Genomic DNA, 22,761 nt, shown 5'->3' with positions numbered 1-22,761 from the left:
GCCATGTACAATGAATTTACATTGCTTTTGAAATAGTTGCTTCGAAGATGGGGATTACTAAGTCAGTTGCTGTCTTCAAAACGTTGCTGTATCAATACTATAACAAAGTGGCAATAAGACAGAACTTTTCTGCTACCAGTTTGTGTGTGAATGGGGTCGAATTAGCAATTATATGCCATCTCATTGTAGTAATATGCCAATCAACTGAGATAAATGATAGAAAAACGCTTATCTGTTGCTGTCTATATAAACTGAAATGTACATAAACCTGAATTTACATTAAGAGTTCAGCCAGAACCTCATAATTCTGAAACAGAAGTTTCCTCCACAAACAGATGTAGTTGCTGCAGGGTGGCAATGTAACTCCAAGTAGAGCAGGGCGATATGACCAAAAATATTTATCACGATATACATTTGAAAATTTGCGATAACGATATAACTGACGATATAATTGACACTAGACAAAATACTTTACAACTTCACAACTTTATTAGTGCAAAAAAAAGAGAAAACATCAATGTATTTTCACTTAAACAAGCAGCTTTTTTAAGTGCATTAAAGTTATATAAAAAATTACAGTGCGAATGCAAATCCTTGCTGACAGTTTAACCAAAAGGCATTTCCAGTGGAAATTGGCCGACATATCCTCAGCATAACCATGTATAATATCCACAAAATTTAAAAAGAGGTTATACGCACACAATACGGTAATATTATGTTGAAGCACAGTACGTATCACTCCGCGAGGCTCCTGCCTACGATAGCCGTAATGCTCCGACAATCCATCAAGCGGTGCAGCTTCGTAGCTTAGCAAAGTCGCACTGAAACATTTGACAGATTTTCGAGCGCCGTGTACCACATAAAATCGTTTCGAGGTCAGTAAACACAACCAGAATTCATACATAAGGCACACGGGATTATAAGGGGCACTGTCGATTTTCAGAAAAATCAAAGGATTGATTTTAAGTGTGCCGTATTTCCCAATAAACACAGTAATAACGACGGCCCGCTAGCATGCTCTGCCAAAAATAGTGCTTTGTTGTGTATCTGATGGTTGAAAGCCAAACCAGTTCCACACCACTGAAGTTGCAGCATTTTTACAAACCTATTCTGGTTCATCCGTTTCATTCAACGATCCACTTTCGCTATTCTCATTCTGCGTCGCCATGTGCGTATGTAAACAAAGGCACTGCGCATGCGCGTTTCACCCATATTCTATCGCGATATTTCATCTTCTTATCGTTGCCCAACATTACACCGGTATTACCGCGAACGGTATGATATGGCCCGGCCCTAACTCCAAGTCATATAGGCAACAGCTTTTATGTAGGACTATAACTAGAACCGTTTCCCAACCTTATTGCAAAGAAATGAGTCACAGGCAATTTGTGATCATGGGTCAGTCAATCCATAATAGACTGTAGTTGTTTGTAAACTGGTTACCTTCCATTGGGCAACCTGTGTAATTACATTGTGACTAAAGATGGCCGCACAGAGGTTTAGGATATTGCACACTCAACCTCTGGGAAACCAACTACTTGGACCAAAAAAACAAAATTAAAATCAGTGCAATCACTGGATGGCCAGCAGTGGGTTTTTTCTCCCCTGCTATTTTTACTACTGCATTTTAGTATGACTGAGCCGTAAGGGACTTGAGGCCACAGTTGTGTTTATTTGTGTTTTCAGATGGTAACTGAACTGAAGGCTGGGGGCATTAAAACTGATAACATTACATTTCTTCTTGTTTCCTGTGTCTTAGGATTGGATCTTACACCAGAATACCAGCATTCATACTGAAAACTGCAAACTCCTCCAGATACAGTCAGTCTTTCTTCCTTTTAACTACAAATTTTAAAGATCTTTGTCCTTTTTTTTGATTGATTAGTGAGAATCACAGTTTTTCCAGACCTTGTGGGGTAGACTCGACAGAAACCTCCTGATGTAATTTTATTTTACTACTTCTAGGGTGTGCTATATGTTCCATACCTTAGGTCCTCTAAAGCAGTTTATTTGACAGAATATGAGCCACCCAAAAACATTGTTGATAATCTTTAAGGGTTAATCAGTTCTTTCAGAAGCCATTCTTTAGGATACCTCCTGTAGTTGCTTTTGGTTTTTAATAGTTGCTGTTTTAAATAGCTTTTCTAAATTTTATTTTCATCCCACTGGTACCCAGAGTGGGATGGTAGTGTAGTACCATTGTCAAGGTAACAATATTTGTCATCAGGCAAAAACCAATCACAGAAGCTTTACAGCATTTCCTTTTTATTTGTTTACCCGTTCATTTCTTTATTAATATCCTTTAGTGATGTAGGCACAGAAAACAATCCCATGCCCTCCACATCTGCTGAAACTTCCCAGCATCGTCATCAGAAAACCAGACATGAGAGTTCTCGCTCTCGCTCACACAGCCCACGCCAAAGGCATGGCTCAAATGGAAGAAGGGCTAGCCCTAGTAGCTATTGTTCTTCTCATTCACACAGCCCTCACAAACACCACCACAGCTCTGAGGGTAGAAGAGAGAAAATCAAGAGTGGGTCACGATCCCCACACAGCTCCAGACATACTCACAGGTACTCACTAGTTGGAGACAAACATTAATATCAGCATTTTTATATGTCAGAAATATTGCTAATATCGCTTTCAGCCGTTTTGTCATTTTTAGAAATTTTGAATTTGATTTGTCCTTCCAGCTCACCGCGTTATAAAAACCCCAACTCCTACCGTCATCAGTCAGACCTGAGGAGCCATGAGCAATGGTCTGACCTGAGAAGAAGAGATGAGAAACTTAGCAGAGGCCTTAAAAGACAGCCATCAATGGAGAGGTCATCCCCTCAACCAAAGAAATTGAAAAGTACAATGAAGCTGCAGGACACTCCAGGTCTGATAAATTGCAAACATTTTGTATTTTATAAGTTAACCAAGTGCACAAGTTGGTTATTCTGTGGTTAATTTACACTTGCTAAACACAAATATATTACTAGTTTATACTGTAAAAGATAGAGGAAACCAGCCTCAACCAGATATTTTTTTTGTGTTTTCTTTAAAATTGACTTAATAACAATAAATAACTTGTGTTGTTTTCAATAAAGTGCTTTTGTAGCTCTGTATTTAATCATATTGGACACCTCCCTTGTAGTGTACAGTGAAAGGCTGTTTTTTCTGCCATCGTTGTCCCTGCAGATGTTCAGTCTTTGCCCGAACAGCCTGACTTGGAGATGGTGGTGAAAAATTTGGCTCCTGTCTTACTGGATGAGCCATTATCAACTACTGCCCCTTCATTGTCATCCTGCCGTCCAGCAAGGAGGGAATTGACATCCAAGACCCCCGAAGCTAAACCTGTCTTCCAGAAGAGATGGGCAATTTTCTCTGCAAAACCTAAGGTTGGTGTGTTTGTTTGGTTACAGGCAGTTAACATATGGTAATTTTGTTTATGTGAGTCACTGCTCAATGCCTTGATCAGTAACAATGTGTCAGGAGTTGCTGCTGATTTTGTAAAGGCTGGACACCGATGTGTTCATCTACAACAAATAATATATTTAAAAAACAGCTGGGTTCATCCTGTCATGATCACATCTATATTTGGTGTAACTTTGTCTTTTTTCTGTTTTGTTTTGTTTTCATAGTGTGATAAACCTTTACCTCCAACCATGGTGAGGCTGGAAGGGATTTATGATTCAATTTCATACAATGATGTGGTTGCTGCTGTGGGTTTTTTTGGAAAAACCAAGTCAGTTCTATTGTTGAGGTCCAAACTGCAGGTATGTACAGTTAGAGTAAAAAGAGTGTGTATGTCTTTTTGCTGTAAAAGTGTACCATTTCATCTTTTCACATCAGCAATAACAAAGTGTGTGATAGGTATCAAAGTTTAATTACGTGGGAAGTGGCGGAGCATGGAAAGAGGAAGAAATCCACTAAATGATAAATTTGCAATTGCTTTTATACTGATATTGGAGAGCCCTTCTACTTTGCTTTTGTTTTGCTACTTGGCATAAAATCTTTATCCAAAACATCTTTGCACTGACGTCATTAACAAGGAACTGCTGTTTGGTCTAGAGTGTCGTGCTGAGCAGTCAGTATTCTTAATGAAGCTGGTTAATGACTTGCATGTATAAATCCCAATCAGAATTTAAGAGCCATCTTGAAGTTGTCGAATCTGTTTCAGAATGTGTCAAACAAAACGTTATTGATATTCAACGTAAAGTTACTTCTACAGGTAATCAATAAAGGGTTAAATTTTCTGTGTTGGAATATCGTTTCCTGCTCTGGATCAACATGTGCAAGTTACTGTTGCAGGGCTAAAACAGCAGTTCAGTAACTCACTGGATGTGGCTTTTAAAGGCTTGAGACTTTAGAAAGAAAGTGAATAAACGTAACAATGCCTAATTCTAACTAAAGAAAGCAGACTTCCAAAGACCTTTTAAATTTAGGAATTTGTTAGTGAATACGTTGTGAGATGATGTTCATAATTGTAGTAAGCAATCATCTTGGATGTTTATATATAGGCAGTCGCGTGTTTTGAGAAGGAGGAAGATGCTGAAAAATTGAGAAAAATAAAGAACCTCAGTGTGAAAGGAGTGCAAGTCGCTGTTGTGAAAGGAAAGGTATTTAACCTCTTCTATCTTTATTTGTCTTTAATTTGAGAGTATGCACAATCAGTAATCAGAGTAATCCAAAATAAATCTTTTTCTTTTTTTTTTAAAGGATGCTGTTTCTAAGAGACCTCTTCTAACTTGTACAACAGAGCAAAAGAAGCGCCCTCAGCAGTAAGACATGCCTCACATGTACTCTTTTTTTCCCCCCATAATTATAAATATTCATTTATACCAGCAGCATTTTGTGTCCTCTGTGAGAGGGAAAAAAATTTATTTGTTTGATTCAATATAATTAGAATTTGCTGTAGTTGCTGTACCTCCTTTTTAACTTGTACCTTATTACAATCAATATTTAGTCCAAAAGTGCTTAAAGTTTATTTTAATCACAGGAAGGAATCAGTATTATTAACTTAGATCACAGTTTGTTTAGCATAAACTCTGCAGGTATAAGAAGGTGCCATCAAAAAGTTATCAGTCTTTAAAAATTACAAATCAGACCTCAGCCCTAACAGCACCAGATGGCTGCCCTTCACTGAGCCTGGTTCTGTTGAAGGTTTCTTCTTGTTAAAGGGAAGTTCTTCCTTCCCACTGTTGTGTTTTTTTTCATTGGGGGGCCATCCAATAGTTGGGGATTTCTTTACTGTTATCTCTGACTTTTAGATGTGGCTCCTTGCAACTTCATACACTTCCCCAAAGTTAAATTTAGGTTTTAATTGTTACTTTTTAAAACACCGGAGTAGTGAAGCAGAGGCACAAAAGCAAGTGGACTGAATGGGACTTCCACTTAGTAATCTGAAATCAGCAGTCCATACACACCTAACAAACAAATTTAAATCAGGTATTCTTTATTTTATTTGCTGATTCCCAGAAATGTTTGATCGCAAATCATATGTTTGGATATAAAGCCTTACAAAGGAAGGACTGTCTGACAGAGTTGACCATATCATTCAAAATATTTCCTTGTATTTCTCTATTTTTGTCTCATTTTTTTCCATTTACATGTTTCCTTCACAGTGAATCTTCCAAGTTTGGTATTATTGCACCTCAAACCACTGAATCCACTTCCACAGGAAGGATTACCTCTCTGTTGGTCTCATTTTCTTCAAAAAAAATGAAAACAGCAAAAAGCAGTAATGTGCCTTCAATAAGACGAGTGGAGTTGGTTGAGGCAAAAGAAGCAGCTTCAAAACTTCCATTCAGAAGTTTAGTTCTGCCTCACAATGGTGGCTCTGAAAAAACAGTTGAGTCCAGTGAATGTGAAACCAGTGCTATTGAATCTGTGGTTGCACCTACTGAGTCAGGCCAGGTGGAAACATTTACAAACACGAACGTTACTGAACCAAATAAAGTCACAGAAACCATCTCTCAGCTAAGCTGGTGCTCAGTGGTGGCTTCTGAAGCAGAAACAGGCTCGATTACGGCAGCCCAAGAATCTGCAGTGGTATCTGACGACAAAGACAAGGTTGGTGCAACAACAAGTTTAACATCCAATGAGATGATGCAGCAGGAGGATTTCACCAAAGCCAATGTTGAGGCAAAAGACACAGAACCACTGAAGTCTGGAAATACAGGAGACTCCACTGTTACCTCCCTGACTGTTGGGGAGAAGCTGGACGAAATGTACACAAAGTTCACTTCAGGTTGTTCAAGTTTTAGGAAAGCACTAAGACCAAATGTAAGTTTTCTCTAAAGCACTTACATTCATCACTAAGTTTCAAACATGTGCTCCCATTTTACAAATATGTTAGGAGTTGCATCTCGTTCTTTAATACATTGGTTCAATCACATTCACTCTCATCATTCTTAGATGACACTCAAAGAAAATACCCTAAATAGTGTGAAGTGTAGTAATATACAGGTTATCAACAGGTTTTTAAAGACCTTACAACTTATTATGGGCTATTATTATGGGACTTCTGGGACTTATGGCATTATGGGCTTTTGAAAGAAGAGTTATCAGGTTTCTCAAATGAGATCATTTGGACAGCCTAAGAGTTGTCCGCTATATTGGATATGATATAACCACTGAGCACAGATAGTATAAATAAATTAATAAAACATGCTCACAAGGGAAATTTATTCCACTACTACTTTGTGAGTGGTCCCTGGTGAAATCAGCTGCAATGAGTGTGCTGACTCAAAACCTCTTTACAATTTCCCTGTAGGTAGCAGATTGGTGCAGTTTGGATGACAGATAGCAGCTTGTTTGCAAACATTTGCTAACTACTAACCGAGTAGTAATAAAACCTAAGAAAATGGAAAGCAAACAATCACCCAATTCGGCATTTTCTATCCCAAATCTGGCAATCTGCTAATATCAAAAGCTGAAGTCTAGAGTCTAATGTATTACCCCTACATTGTCATACATCAATAAGGCTGACGCCACTGGATGTTTCAGCACCATCAAACCTTAAGCACTGTAATTACTGCCAGTTGCACTGTAGATAACGTTAATACTGAGCTTTTTTTTTTTAGTCAATTCATCCACCTGTGTTCCAATTAAATGAAAACAGGTGTCATTTAATTCGTATTATGCTTAAATATTTTATAGTCCTCTTCACAATTGCATTATGAAAGGTTCATTGTCTTCTAGAGGGATAGATTTAGATTCACAGACTGACATAGACAGTCTTGTCCAGTACAATCTACCTTATGTATGTACCTATGTAGCTTACATTACGCAGGTAAATTCCAAGTTGATCCCAGGGAGTAACACTCCTTTGACCTTTGAGACACTATTATATCTTTGCAGATGGTTTTTGTAGCACTGGTTACCTCTGTCGTGAAACCTAAAAGCGTTTCCATCCTCTACTCATTACTGCAAACACATTACTCTCATTACACCTACCCCAACTTTATGGTCTATATAATTACGTCACAATATCCCTTCATTACTTACTCAATACGGAGATGGAAAACAACATAAGAACATAACACAGTAAACAATGAAGAGTGTACAAGTAATGTAAAGCTTTTACAAACAGGAGTGATTTTTTTAAACAGACCTGGATTTATATGTATTTTTGTACTAATGTAAAAAAAAATTAATATGTCAACTTTTTTTAATCTAAAAATCTAAAATCACCCAAACCATCACTTTTTTTCCAGTTTACAAATAAAGTGTTGTTAATCACCTACCTGCCAAAATATGATGAATATGCTGACTGCTACACAGAAGAGGATGTTGCCAATCTACTCATCCCATTCGGATTTCAATATTTGGACGAAAACATCTACGTTAGTCCTAAGATGCGCATGGTAGGCACCAGGTTTATTAATGCTCTGCATATACAGACATGCGACAAGTTTTCACAGGACTCTATGGAATCCTTTCATATATGAAGTAAACCCTATGATTTAGCAGAAATAACCTAAAGTAGTTACTTTCTCTATGACTATCAGTCTCTCACATTGTTTTGGAAGAATTTTGGCCCACTCTTATTTACAACCTTAATACTGTTCATAGAAATTTCATTTATGCACAGCTCTCTTAGAGTCCCTCCACAGCATTTCAATCCGATTAAGGTCTGGGCATTGGCGCTGTCATTGCAATACCGTCTTTTCTTTTCTTTACTTCTACCTGTAAAATCTTTATAAACTTTTACTTTATAGAAATGCTTCCACTAAGTGATATGATTTAATCGAACACTTTTGTTTAGCAGCACCTGAGTGCTACTTGTACTCTTAATTCCTATAAAAGCACCAAGGGTTTACTTAGTTTTTCATAGGACTTGGGAAACTTTCTTTTTTACTTTCACTTCTTTTGGCTGTATCTCTCCTTGTTCCTTTATCAGAGCTTGTAGCTGATTAGAATACTAATTAATGTGTTTTCTAAATTTTCTTTTTAGGCCTTTGTGCTCATGCCTACTGTGCAAGACATGCAAAACATCATCAGAGCCACAAAGAAGATCAGCTTTGTTCTCAATAAGTCTGCACTTCATTTGAAGCCCTTGAGCTACGCCCTTCCAATGAATCCAGTAAGCAGAAGTGTAAAATACTGCTGAATATTATTGCGACATTTAAAAAATGTAATTTTGAAACAAAGCATTTATATAAATTATCTGTGACCTTCATCCCATGGTTTGGTTCTATGGTTCTTATTTAAAGGAAGTTAGACTGAAAGTAATTTTATATCTGGTTTTCAAAGCATTGAGCAGAATCAAATTTCATTAACAAATGTATGGTGTCTATCAGTAGAACTAGGTGTGACCTTTTCAGTCTGGGTTCATGTAGTGCCTGAGCAAAGTTGAGAGTCCGGAAATCTGGTTTAAAAAATATATAAATGCAAAAACAGGAGAAGACACCTAATCAACCTAAGAATAAGATTTTTGTCATGCTTTGATAACGTAGGATAATAGCTCAGCCATCTCTTGGATTAAAAAAAAACATTGTTTAGGCCATATAGATTTCGATTAATATATTACAATCAGAAAGTAGTATAGAAAGTAATGTCAGTAATATGTTTTATTTCACAATTTAAAATTGTGAAATAAAACAAAATAAATAAAAAAATTGTATTTTCAATGCACTGAATCTGAAGTTTGTTCGTTTTTTACATTAGCTGGATATTTACCATTGCCACCTTCTACCTTTGTTTCTTTCAGATTGGATTTTATAAATCTATCATGAAAAAATTGCCTTATGTAAGTAATATAGTATTAAATTACTCTCTTTTTTTAAATGTGAATTAAAATTACTGCTGGTGGTTTACAATTTATCACATGAAATCTATAAAACCATGGATAAAAGTTTTAGAAGTGGCAGAAATTTTGTTTTTCATACAATTTGTTTAATTTTCAAATAAATAAATACATGTTTACATGCATTTGCATGCATTTGATTTATTTGTCATTAAAAGTTTTTGAAATGTATGAAATACTTTTGATCTTTCTATCACTATATCATGAGAACGTAAAAATATTTTACTTGTGCTAAAACCTTTGGAAACCATCAGCAGTCGTGTTAAGTTGGAGAGAAGTAGTACTGATGTATGTGTGTCTCCGGTTAGTTTGAAAATGTACTTTTTCTCGAAGCAGGAGATGACTGATGACGGATCAGCAATAATCTACATCAAGAACATCTCACAAAGGGAAGCCAAGGATCTCAGAAAAGCTTTGGAAAAGATTGATTCTGTGAAAAACTATCTGCCTTTGCTCAACAAGGTATACACACACACACACACACACACACACACACACACACACACACACACACACACACACACACACACACACACACTTACCTAGACATTCATGTTTAGGCGAATTCTGTGCATCTTATCTCCAATATTTTTATGTGTTATGCAGGTGTTTGTCGAATTTAATTCAATTTATGATGCTGATCGACTCGGAGTTTGGTACAGCCTCCTCAGACGGGGCTTTTGCCACACGGTGTACAGGTTGAAAATACCACGAATTGAAAGCACATCGCAACGTAAGTTTTTTATGACAATAAGAAAAATACACATAAGTTGCACTTTGCAAAAGTTGTAACAAATTTAGGTAGCACAGTGCAATAAACATAGGTAACATGTGGTTAAATAAAGTTTAGTAAAAATTTAGTTTACTGTTAAAAATAATGTTTTACAAATTTTTATCAGTTATTTTGTGTTTGTGATTCATTTGGGCACTAAAAGTATTTTCATTCGTAATGCTCATAATTATTAATTTGTTATATTTTAACCCAAGCCTAATTGAAAGTAAAAAGCAATGATAAATGTGCACACACTGATAAGTTCAAAACAGAATTAGGGCTGCTGAAAAAAACAACAATTGGGTTAATCAAGACTTCTTTTCAAATTCTGACTTTTTCTGTCAGAAATATAACTTTAACTTCAGAACTCTGAGAGAAAATATTTAAAGGCATTTTATCTTTTCTTTTTTTTTCTTTTTTTTTGTGCGGTGCCCTAAATTGACTCTGGTAAACATGCACCCCTAGATGCAACAGAGGGAGTTTGGTCTTTGGTATCTTGCCAGTTGAATTTGAAGTTACACATAATGAGCATTATGGGAAAAGAAACCATTTGATTAGCAGCAGCAACAACAAACTAAAGCCATAAAGTGATGGTAATAATCGCAGCATAATTGTCACAAAGGAAACTAAAACACAGCTATTGTGCACCAATGTTTTTGCAATTCTTCAGATAATTTTAAAGCAAACAGTCACTTTATTTTTGCTTGTGCAGCACCCAGACTGGCATCCAAAGCATTGCCAGACACCAAGGATGTTACTGAAGGGGCAGTTGTCCCAACAGCAAATTTTGGTGTTCCACAGGGCAGCACTTCACCATTTTGGGTCACGATGACCACTTATCCCTTTGTGTTCCCTACCGTCTCCCCTTGGTTCATCATCCCAGGTGAGAGAAATGGTTGAAAAGCAGAATTTAACCCCTAAATATCCAGCGTGTGAGTGACTGTGACTATATTCATTTTTCATTACTAGATTTTTTGACTGTCAATGGACTAAATGACATTGAGGTAAGCTTGTCTTTTCATATCATCAATTTTGATTTATTTTTATATTAAATGTGCACATTTTAACAAGTCTCAAACTCTTTTGTTTGTCTTATTGATTTTTTTTTTTTTTTGAATGGATTAACACAACATAAAAAATTTGATCTTTCCTGACTTCCTGATGTTAATGAAGCTTGTCCTGTCTAAGGCCTCAGTCACACAGGCTTTAAGACTGATAGGGAACCCTTGGTATCCATTGGTCCCTAGGAAAAATGTGTATTGCCTCACTGGTTGGTCAATGTTGCTGGAGGTTGCAGACAGTTGCTAAGTAGAATCAGTCACAGGAAAGTATACAGTGTGTTACGTTTCAGATATTGAGGAGGGATACAAAACAACACTGGTCCAGGAGGGTTAGGTCAAACGATGATTTTAATGAACACACGCGTGGGGAGATGAACACTGTTACACAATCAGCGTCGATCTCCTCCTAACAATACAGAAGCAGTTGTTTTATATCATCAGGGTATTATTACGCCCCCTCTTGCGTTAAGCAGATACAACACATGCATGAGTTTCAAAACCACAAATGTTCTGTTAGTGACTTTTGACACATTTGAAAAGAACATTGTCTCCGTCTCCACGCCATGTGTTTCCTGTAGCTCGTCTTGCTCTCGTTTATCTCTGGAACATCAGACGCACGTCCTGCAACAATGTGTCACTTATGCAGGCACAAAATGCAGTTACAAGCAAAATATATCTGAACTCTTACCTAAATATGATTCTACCTACTGTGTGTGTGTGTGTGTGTGTCTCGACCTCAATTGCACTCTGTCTCACCTCTCACCTCACCAACTAAAGCTCATAACCTTTTACCAGACAGAAGCCACTCTCATATGTATACCAATCTAACTGAAACTATATACGGAATATATTGAATAAATGCTTTAATCAAATGTCACTACTCAAAGCTTAATAAAAAAGATATAAATGAATAAAAGATAATAATGAATAACTTGAGTCATGTATGTTTTGTAAGCTTGTAGGCAATCCTTCCATAGCTCTAAGTCACTTTGCACAAATAGGTATAACTGCACCTGGAATAAAGGTTAATATGGTGCCTGTATGTTTAAACATCTGAAGGCCCTCTTAAAGCTATCTGTTATATTGTTAAGGCAATGCTAATGCTGTAGATTATATTGTAGCAGTAAAATAATTTGTTCAATTCCACAAGTGCTACATAAAAAAAACTTCCTTGTAATTTCTTTTGTTGGTAATGAATTGCCACAGTTGCCTGTAGTATATGTGGAGTATATACAAACACTTGACCCTTACTAGTAGTCATAATGAAACTATGAAACATGTTGGTTGCAGTTGCAAGGCAGGACTTTTACTTTGAAAGGAATGGTCTCTGTTTAAAGTTTACATGATACTTTTTAAAGCGTCATTACCACTTGGTTAGTCAAAGGCGAGTGTTTGCAGAAAAGTTGCCATCATTAGTATAAACTACAAGCAACCTCAAAAAAATCTTTTTCACGTTTAAAGCAATAACAGACTTTTTAGACACAGTACTATTTTTGTGACAAGGTGGCAACAGCCAACACCTTTCAACGCTCATATGGATAATACACTTTTTTTCCCCTGGAGACCAGGGCTTATATTAGTTAATGCTGGCCATGGCTCTCATATTACAGAACCTGCAAGCTATCTGACATGGCAAATTACTGTCTTGAATTGTTAAAGTTGACCCAAACTTGGAGCGAGTAACTTTTAATATTCCAAACTAACCATCGGCAACCACTGTGCATAGGAAGTTAGCAAAATTATATCTGATGTGCAAACACACACTGGGTGGAAATGTAACCAGTTCATCAAAGGAAGTATATTGTACAGGTGTTACAGTTCTTCTTTTCCTTTAACCCTCAAGATTCTTTTGATTTTGAATCTTGTGTCTTGTAGAAAGCTCAGCCTCAAGGTTCTAGGTTCTCAACAATCATGTTGACTGGTTTGCCAGAAGAAAACTACAAGTACGAGGACGTCACCAGGCTGGTGCAGCATTATTTCCTGGATACTGTACTGTTCTACAACTTGATAGTAATACCTCTGCAGCGGAGGGTAAGGAGTAGCTGCTGCAGACTGATACAAACAGATATTTCATATTTATAGAACTTTGTCATGATCTTTAATCTTTCCTTCTTGAATTGCCTCCAGGCTTTTGTGTTTTTCAGTGACTGGAATGCGTGCTGTGATTTTGTCCAAGATCACATTAAAAATCCAATTTCTGTTGGAGGCCGGGTGCTCGACATCCATTTTGTGTTACAGGACATGCATCCTGGGACCAGTCAGGTATGGAAACTGGGGAAAGCTTAACTGATCAACACGATACCATCTTGCTTTTCCCAAGCAACCCCACATTTCGGAATTTTGGATACTATAATTGATCCTACTGAAATGATACTTTGTCACATTTTAATACCAAGATATATATTTTTTTTGTTTTATTTTTTATTTAATTTTTTGTTTTTGTTTTTTTGTCAGAGACTGAACTTTAATAATCCGTCGATAAGTGTCAGTAATTGTCAATAAATGCATAATGCACGAATCAGCATTAAATAAGGTTTAATTATGAAACAACATCTTATATTTATTCTTCACCCTTTAGAAATTACTCTGATCACAAGTTTGGTTGTATATTTATGAATTTAAAAACAATACGCGATAACATTTTTCTTTAAAATTTTAACATTTGTCTTTTAATCTTTTCACAGGAGACAATGTACAGAACCATGATGCAATGGAGCAATGCTGTAAGTCTCTCGTCACCTGAATAAATCTGTTTTGATGTAAAGCTGCAGTTTTTTGTTTTTCCCACATCCTTCACAACAACTCTTGGTTGTTTTTCAGCACATTCCAGATTCAGACTCTCTGGAGGAGCGACTGCTGTGTGTGGAGACCACTGAAATGTTGATGCCCCTTGTCACAATGGTCGTGGACGTGGTGGCATCCTTTGCTTCTTTTGTCAGATTCCTGCCGCTTGCCAACAGGGTACGATAGTGCAAACGGTAGCATTTATTTTACATTTTAGTGTAGAGCACAGCAATTGTCAGTGTCTGCAGATCTTTTTCTGCTGTGTTTTGTTCAAACCAGCTGTAAAATATTCAGAAAGTCCTAAATGTAATTTTCAAAAAGGTAAATCAGTAAAGCTGGTGAAACCTGTGATGCGAAATACATTACAAGGGTGCATAAATGTGACCTAGAACCTCATCATATTTTAATTAATTGTTACACAAATTTTGATAGGCAAAAGTATGTAAGCTTAAGGATTATTAGCATCTTATTGAGACCAATTTGAATCCATTTGTTTTGGACAAATTTGTGCAAAGGGTTTTGTGGTACTGAACACCTCTGCAAATGCACCTTTAGGAAATTGTCAGTTTTTTCTGCATAAGAGACCAGCAGTTCTTCTCAACGTAATAATGCTGTGACAGCATGCACAAAATGAAAGACTGTTGAAAGTTCTGATTTTTAATGCTGCAAGAGGAAGAACAATGTGCCAACAAAAAACATGATAAGCAAAATAATTTTGCTGCTCTTAAATTTTATTCATCCATTTTAATTCTTAAAGAATTAAAAAATACGGGACTGTCTGCCAAATGTTATGTTCCTACCTACTTTAGCAAAGGCCTGTGTTTGTAATACCTTCCTATTTGGCTAGATACATATATTTTATTCTTGTTTTAATTTTTCCTCCTTTGGTTCTTTCTCTTCTTCTACCTCAGATATACATTGAAATGGCTGAATCCAGTGGTGTAACAAAAGTGTTGGAGAATATCTTCTCAAGAGACTACATAGCTATGAACAAGATTTGGTATGTTTGTTATGGCAAGATAAATACAAATACGGTATTTAAAAGAGTCTATAAGATTGGGCTTGTCTTTACTTATTCTTGAGTTGACCCATTCCTTTTTTTCTCCTATACAGGAGCAAAGTTGGACGCATTGAATCGTGAGTATTGTTTCCTGTAATTATTCTTTATGTTTTTTGTTTAGGGAGCCGAAACATCTCAGCAGTAGTAATAAATTGTTGTCAGTATGATTACTGCTTCATCTCAAAAAAACAAGTCAAATTTAGAGGCACGTGAGGATGAATCATCAAGTATTCAGTGAACATTTGAGCCACTGTGGGTGGATAACTAAATACCATTAGTTTTTTGTTGGTTGGACAAATGTTTTTAAAAACTACACTGCATTACAATACAACATTACACCAGAAAAGTCTAGTAAAATTTGTTTTTCATATAATTTGGCACAGTTGGAAGTAGGTTAAATGATTTCTTGATGCATGCTCAATCATCCAGGTATGTCAATCTCCAAAAGTTGATTCTGTTCATCTGAGTGGTATAAAAGTGTTATAAGATTGGGTGACGAAACGTTTCTCCCTCTGAAAACGCTACGTCCAGATCAACAGAATCAACTTTTGGAGAGGTTAACTGATTCATTTAATCAGTAATGAAAAGAAAAAAAAAGTCGCACCTCTTATTTGTTCAGGAATACTAGCTGAGAACTTGGATGTTGCATTTCTTGCTTCACTAATTCATCTTATAGTCAGTCATTCTTTGAGAACTAAACAGCTTCTACTATAGTTTTTTTCTTTTTTTTAAATTTCATTTTAATTTCAGTTTGAAGAGCCTCAAAGAGTGTCTACAAGACTTCAGTGAGAACACACCCAACCCTGACCTGGACACTCACTTTGTTGAATTTCACAATTTCACAAGAACTGTTCAAGGAAGCAGTACACAGAGCGAGGATAAAGTTAGTGCAAACATTTGCAAAGTTTCTTATTTTTATAACTGCATTTCAATATAAGATGTAGGATGTTGAAGTTACACAAAGTATTTCAGCAGTGATTATTAAGCCAACCATTTTAGTGCTTCAGAGTTTGTTCTTTGCTCTCTTTTCATTGACAGGATGATTTTGTAGATGAAATTGTGTCTTCAGAGCAACATGATGAAAATTTCAGCATGGAGGACTTTGTTGTTATTGATGAAATTGGTGAAGACATAGCAGAAGAAGATGCCAACCGCAAACGTTCTTCTTTAGCTAAAAAGATCTCCAGAGAGAAAAGAGAAGGGCGAAGCTCAGATGCGTCATCTACCTTAAAACAGACCTTAACAAGGTCCTCAAAAGACTCTAAGAGCTCTGCCTCTTCATTTTCCTCTTTATCTGAGCCGACTGAAACCACTGAGAAAAGCACCTTTTCTTCTAGGGTCAGAAAGACCCGTTCTTCACTGTCAATTCCACTTCCTGCCTCCCCTGATCGGAAAACGTATCCTAAGTTCAAATCTCCAGAAGAAACGCTAAATTCCTCATCCTTAAATTATAAAACCTGTACATCAAAGATGGCATCAACAGTAGCTGTTGAAGCAACAGTAGAGACTGATCTAACCGATTTTAAGGATGACACAAAAGAGTTGAAGAAAAACAAAAGAGAAGACAGGAAAAAGGATAATGTCAAACATCAAGAGGATGAGGGGGATGATGAAAATTACCAAATCCTTGATTCACTCAATGAGAAAAGTGATAAGCAGATAATTGAAGACAGGAACAAAGATAACGACACGGAAACTGACTCAGCTGGACTTGTGCAAGTACATGGACTGCTTGAGAGAAACTATGAGGTCTGCACAGAGGGCTCCAGTAAAATGGAAACAGATGCTTCTCTCCATATGTTAGAAATTGTTACAGAAGACCAAAAAACTACAGTTGAAGGGGACAGTCATCTGGTCAAAGATGAAGGTTCCACAGTAAATAAGCTGTCTGAGGAAATGACAGGAGATGACAATTCTGATAAAGATTCAGCTGATAAAAATGAAGTGTTGGATTCAAGTGGGAACCAAACTCCAAGGACCAGTGGAGATGGAAGCGGGGAAAAAGAGGAATTGATTTTACAAGAATCTTTTAAAGTTTCCAAAGATCCTGACCAAATAACTTTAGAAAAGCAGGACAACAGAGGCTCCTCAGTGGGTGACACTAAACAAGAAGGCTTTGAGCTTTTGGATTCAATTGAGGCTCAGATTGAAATACAAGAAGACAACCAGACACTGGAAACTCTCAGAGACCAAGTATCTAAATCAAAAACAGAAGCCATAGAAGAACAGGATGATTCATTCCAGGTAATTGATTCTGTGGAAGATGAGCCAGTGACCACAGACACAGAGTTAGAAGCTGACAAGAATGTAAAACGAACAAAGAAAAATGATGAAGCTAAAAGAGTTTATAGATCCCCAAGGAGGAGTGGACCAGAAAACAGAACATCTAAGGGTGAAGAGAAGGGCAAATCATCAAAGAAACAGACCCAGACTGAGAGAAATGACAGCACCATCAAGAAGGTCAATAAAGCAGCTGAGGAGATGGTCTATGAGATAGTAGATTCTGTTGAAGATAAATCGATTCAGGATGACTCTTCTATAGAAAGTTCTGGTAGAAGAAGGTCTGTCAGAAGAAACAATGATAAAAAGACATTAACAGAGCCTTTTAACAAACGTGATGGAAAAGAGGATGCTAAGTATGAGATTTTATACTCCACTGAGAACAAGGCTTCTAGCGGCCCACTAACCATCATGACAAGAACAACCAAAGAAGTCTTGAAAAAAGACAAGATACGAACAAGAAGCAGACCTACACCTGCCAGAGATTCACTGGCGCCAAACAAGGAGGGAACTCCAAAGACAAAAGAGAAAGGACCTGTAAAAGAGAGCACGGCAACAAGAAGAAGTCACTTCATAAGAGACCTACATGAGGAGGACAATATTTATAAAATATTGGACTCGGATGATTCTGTTATGCTCACAGAAAAAGCAAAAAGAGGAAGACTAAAGAAAGTAACTATAAAAAGAAATCCACTGAAAGATGATCCGTCTGATAAAGTAGCTGTTGAAGAGGACACATATCAAATTCTTGACTCTGTTGAGGATGAGATAGCCGATGATCAGCTTACCAGAGACCAGAGTACAGAAGAGTCAACTATAGATGATGAAAAAGGCACTCTGCCGTCTGTGTCAGACTGCCAAGATAATCAATCACTGGAGTCCTCAAACCCAGAGGTAAAGTTGCTCTTTAAACATGTGCTCTTTTTTATTTGTAGTGATAATTTAAACTTTAATGCAAAATATTTTGCATGTCTTGTTGTAGGCTTTTGTGACTATAGATGAAGCAGGTGATGACGGGGAGGAGAAAGCAACTGAATATGAAGGTGAGAAAAGTTCAACATCTGCTTACTGCAAACATGATGATGGCACAGGTCTGTTATATTCTGTATTTAAATCAAGACTGCTTTTGCAGGGAAATTTCAAAAACTTCCAGATAAATACTTTGAATAACTGTTAATTATCTAAACACTGGGTTATTGTTGACATATTTATTAATGGAAAGTCATAGGCAATTAGCCCAAAAGGAAGACTAGATCTTCTTGAAGATCTTACTTTACTTTTGCATTTTAAGTCAGTTTAAAGAATTTCCCAGATATGGAATAAATAAAGTATTGCTTATTCTTATTATTTTTCTTATTGCCATCTGCAATGTGAAACTAATGGAAGTAAATGAAGAAAAATGAGATTATAATAAAAGTAACTTGCAATTGAAATTCAGAGAACGTTTTGGGAGCTACGAAACATTTCTGTTTTTAGAGTTAATGTAAGTCAGAAACTTTCTTTCACTATACATAACAGTTTCAGCATAAAGTTAAACATTATTTTCACTGAAAATTAACAATAATTTGTTTACAGAAATAAAATAGTAGTCCCAGAGTAGTACTCTGTGGCACACCTATAGGACAGTGTTTTCTGTTATGAAAATAAAAGGTTTCAGTTTTAATTTGAGTCTTTATTTGATTTCATGCATTAGAGGGGAATGGGAGCTTTGTAACGGTTGATAAACTGTGGGAGATTGCTGAAAGAGAAAAAGTGGTAACAACCAGGACAAGCGGTCAAGCCAAGAAGAGAACAAGACAGACACATGGTAACACACAAACAACTACATCTGTTACATACTCATGTCAGACCAACATGAAACTAAAGGAATTTATTGTTTTCTCCTGTAGTGAGAAAATCTACTAGATTGAAGCAAGAAATCACAAAAGATGAGAGAACAGAATCACTGCCTCCCTCTTCACTTGATTCGTTATCACTCTTATCATCCCCGGACCAAGTGGTGTCTGGATTGTCAAGTGAAGGCCAAACAGAGATTTGGAAATTGGAGGAAGCAGATAGACAATCCAGTATGGAAACCACATCTGCTGGGAAGCAGTCCAGCTCTGACTATGCTGATAGCCAGAGACTAGGAGAGGAGAAGCAAGGACAGAGAAGGACCGCCCGTAAAGGTTCAAGGAACTGTTTTTGCTCACAATTCACACCGAGCTGATTTTAAATGCATCGTTCTAAAAATCAATTTTGAAGTGGATAAAATTATAAAGTTGCAGCTTTCCTGGTTGCCAGTATTTTTTTCTGTCATAATCAGATAGAAGAATTTGGAACAACTGAAATTTGTCATTTTTGTTTGGGGAAAAAAAAGTTAATACTTCAGTGTTACAGTACAAAGCAAATTTTTTAATTAATACCTTTGAATTAGTTTCTGCAATAGCTGCAAAATAATTTGTTGACAGGTTTAAAGGATTTGTTGACAGTTTTTTTCTTCTTCTTCTTCAGCTTTTAGGAAACAAAGAAGTGATCTTGTCGAACCTGAAGCAAAGCGATCTCGCTCTCAGTCTCCTTGTGTCACTGATAACTTGGACCTGCCGCCTTTTAACCCCAGCATCCCGCTTGGTGAGAAACAAACACAAATAATAAATAAAATCTGTTTAGTTCCAGAGATTTACTCAGTTTTTTTTTTTTGTAACGTTCTGTTCCTTTTTCTGTTCCTTATCAGGTCAAGAGCATGTTGTCCCTAAAACGGGGTATTTATGTAGCCTGTGCTCAGTTTTCTACGTAGCTGCGAGCACTGCCAAAGACCTACACTGTAGAAGCCAGAGACATTACAATAACCTGCAGGTATGCAAAAACACATACACAAAACTGAATGGATAAAAAGATGTTTTGCTTCCCTTTTATAACCTTTTTTTTTTTTTCAGAAACATCACCAGACACTTGGACAAACAGCTTCAAGAACATCAACGAGAAAGTCTCAAGACTCCTCTTCGGTCTAATTGTTAATGAGTGGTTATTTAGCCCATGCTTAAATATGGCCGCTATCTCCTTTGACAGCTAGATTTTTGTTTACTTTGAGAAATAAAGGGCAAAATGATAAGAAGCCAAAGCTGTCAAGTAGGTAAATTGCGGAGTGACATCTTTGATTTGTTGGCACAACGCTGCAGTTCTGACTGTTTACTTCAGATGTTCTTCTTTAGGCACCTCAGTGTATAACAGTGTCGACAGTTTTACCATGAAGGATTTAGAGTTTACAATCAGTGAATGCCAAAAAAAACATTTCTGTTCCTAGTCTCAGGAAAACCTGGAAATAACACAGGCCTTAAACTTCTTCAAGCCATTTTGAATTTAACAGTAGATAATTGTGTCTATGGTAAATAACCTTGCCTATGTTTAAAACCATATTGTCATAAAAATATGGTTGTGTGTGTGTGTGTGTGTGTGTGTGTGTGTGTGTGTGTGTGTGTGTGTGTGTGTGTGTGTGTTTATGGCCAGGAACCATGTATTCTAAATTAAAGTAGGCCTACTTAAGAAAATAATAAGATAGATATTTTTTTTACACTCTGGCTCAGCAAAATCTGATTATTATGCTGCACATGCTGATGAGAGACCAATGGACGAATGAGTGTTCAAAAGTTATTTTGGATTTATTTACAATGCTATACGTACAGTGTAAATATGAGTGCATTTAATAAAGATGTTTTCAGATGTGAGGAGGCCTCAGGGTTGACCCAGGACACGCTAGAGAGATTACATGCCTAGGGTGGCTGGTTCCGTTTCTATGCCAGTTATTTATATTTGGTCAAAAATAATTCTGATTGCTTTCATTGCATGACTATACCAGTAATAATAATTAGTATTAATTACAGACACTGTTATGTTTTAAATAATCATTTGGATTACAGTTTGAGCAAAGGCTCAAGCATATGTTACGAAATATGAAAATTATTTATGTTTGTAACATTAATAGCAATAGTAATCTGCCGTAAAAGGTTGATGGGCTATTGCCGACATGGACACACAAGTTTGTGAATGTGATGACTTGAGAACGTGGTGACGTGAGATTTTGAAATTGACCCTGGAGGTCAATATTTTTTTCCTTCAGATGACATTAATGATATGTCATAATGTGATTTAAGAAAAAATACATTTTGCCAGTATTGTAATTTTTGCTGTTAAGATTGCTTCTTACAGTAAATTAATCTTGGGGTCCATGTTTGTTAACTTTGTAATGTCTCTTAACTTGTTCAAAAGTGTTTGCGAAAAAGAAAAATTATTTGGGTTACACAATAATTAACATATAACAATAAGAAACAATAATTAACATGTCACTCATGTCAGTGCAGTGTTCTCCGCTTATGTTAGGCATGCAAGATTTATGAAGGAGACTTGGAGAGATGATTCCAGAGAGAGGGTCAGCAGTTCAAGGTCAACACCCCACACGTGTGAGTGTGAGTGAGTGAGCATGTGGGAAGAGAGAGTGTGTCTGTGTGTGTGTGTGTGTGTGGGAGGATGTTCTGTCAGAGTTCACTGTTAGATGATTTCTGAGCAGACTGGCTGGGTAATCTCAAGTTTTCCACTTTTCGAGTATAATTTTGTCATATTTGTGCTGGAAGAGGGAGCCATGTTGGAGATACTTTACAGCTTTGAATATCATTAAGCCACCAGGCTGCGGTCTCCCACTGAGGAAGTGGTGAGTAAACAAATGCATTTCAATTCCACGTGAGGATTCACATTTTGTGTTATGATACGGGTTGTGATGTGAGCCACGGCCTTCATCCATCTGCCTTGTAGACTGCAACTTTTTAGACTGTGATTGTAGTGTAGTGTGTAGAAAAAAAGTATAGCATTTATTTGCATAAATGGGCTAATTACCTAATGGAAAACTTACAGAAATTATTATTTCTATTGGAGTAACAGAAATAATAAATAAATATTTATGTTAAGTGTGTCTTTAGAAAAAGTTGGAATGTAATTTTTTTTTTTGCTCTGACATATATTCAGGTGTTTCAAATGTAACAGAATGAAAATGCACTTGCACACTGAACAATAAAATGTTGTTATTTTTTTTCCATGTATTCATCTGGTTATTGCAGCACAGAGTAAGCTCTTCAGAATGACCTCATATGACAAAAGTAACTTCACCTTATTTGCTCATGCTTGACTCAATAAGTGACAGATTTGTGACTATCAAGAGGATAAAAAAAAGGTAGCATGATTATGGTCAGTGGAATATGTGCAGGTGTAGTTATTTATTTATTGGGGTATTTATTTTATTTAATTATTTACTTAAGTATTTTTGAGACTAAAAGAAAAATATTCTAAATGCCTTGAAAGAAAACAGCTTGTTAATCTGACTTTCTTTGACTGTTTAGGGCCTAATTCTCTAATGTGTGTGTGTAAAATGTTCATTACACAAAACAGCACTCATGGACAGTAACTGCCACATTCTTGGATTCATGTGTGTATGTTAGTTAATCACTAAATGGAAATGCTCATGCTCCTTATCTGCAATCTG

At 36.5% G+C, this 22,761-nt stretch overlaps 1 protein-coding gene across 3 annotated transcripts in view; it reads left to right on the top strand.

The window, feature by feature from the left end:
- LOC146390492 (uncharacterized) overlaps positions 1–22,312 on the top strand; it is a 33,272-nt gene extending 10,960 nt beyond the window's left edge. Inside the window, exons 3-31 of one of the 3 annotated variants that reach the window (XM_084923546.1) lie at positions 1,760–1,821; positions 2,484–2,573; positions 2,694–2,881; positions 3,184–3,383; positions 3,627–3,761; positions 4,506–4,604; positions 4,705–4,766; positions 5,610–6,270; positions 7,704–7,853; positions 8,444–8,572; positions 9,200–9,238; positions 9,629–9,757; positions 9,902–10,028; positions 10,780–10,950; positions 11,037–11,071; positions 13,004–13,159; positions 13,256–13,390; positions 13,813–13,851; positions 13,949–14,089; positions 14,824–14,912; positions 15,026–15,049; positions 15,723–15,855; positions 16,011–18,146; positions 18,235–18,295; positions 18,946–19,059; positions 19,142–19,420; positions 19,746–19,862; positions 19,966–20,087; positions 20,168–22,312. In XM_084923546.1, coding sequence (XP_084779672.1) covers positions 1,760–1,821; positions 2,484–2,573; positions 2,694–2,881; positions 3,184–3,383; positions 3,627–3,761; positions 4,506–4,604; positions 4,705–4,766; positions 5,610–6,270; positions 7,704–7,853; positions 8,444–8,572; positions 9,200–9,238; positions 9,629–9,757; positions 9,902–10,028; positions 10,780–10,950; positions 11,037–11,071; positions 13,004–13,159; positions 13,256–13,390; positions 13,813–13,851; positions 13,949–14,089; positions 14,824–14,912; positions 15,026–15,049; positions 15,723–15,855; positions 16,011–18,146; positions 18,235–18,295; positions 18,946–19,059; positions 19,142–19,420; positions 19,746–19,862; positions 19,966–20,087; positions 20,168–20,242 — 5,898 coding nt within the window. In that variant the 3' untranslated portion in view covers positions 20,243–22,312. Of the gene's footprint in view, positions 1–1,759; positions 1,822–2,306; positions 2,574–2,693; positions 2,882–3,183; positions 3,384–3,626; positions 3,762–4,505; positions 4,605–4,704; positions 4,767–5,609; positions 6,271–7,703; positions 7,854–8,443; positions 8,573–9,199; positions 9,239–9,628; positions 9,758–9,901; positions 10,029–10,779; positions 10,951–11,036; positions 11,072–13,003; positions 13,160–13,255; positions 13,391–13,812; positions 13,852–13,948; positions 14,090–14,823; positions 14,913–15,025; positions 15,050–15,722; positions 15,856–16,010; positions 18,147–18,234; positions 18,296–18,945; positions 19,060–19,141; positions 19,421–19,745; positions 19,863–19,965; positions 20,088–20,167 lie in introns of all 3 variants that reach the window. The other 2 variants (XM_084923545.1, XM_084923544.1) reach the window with 2 other exon arrangements.
- Positions 22,313–22,761: the final 449 nt, after the last annotated feature.

This window comes from Perissodus microlepis, chromosome 3 (assembly GCF_051167445.1).
Source record: "Perissodus microlepis isolate ML-2025 ecotype Zambia chromosome 3, ASM5116744v1, whole genome shotgun sequence".
NCBI lineage: Eukaryota > Metazoa > Chordata > Actinopteri > Cichliformes > Cichlidae > Perissodus > Perissodus microlepis.
The sequence above is the reverse complement of the archived record's forward strand: the minus strand, read 5'-3'. Positions and strand labels throughout refer to the sequence as shown.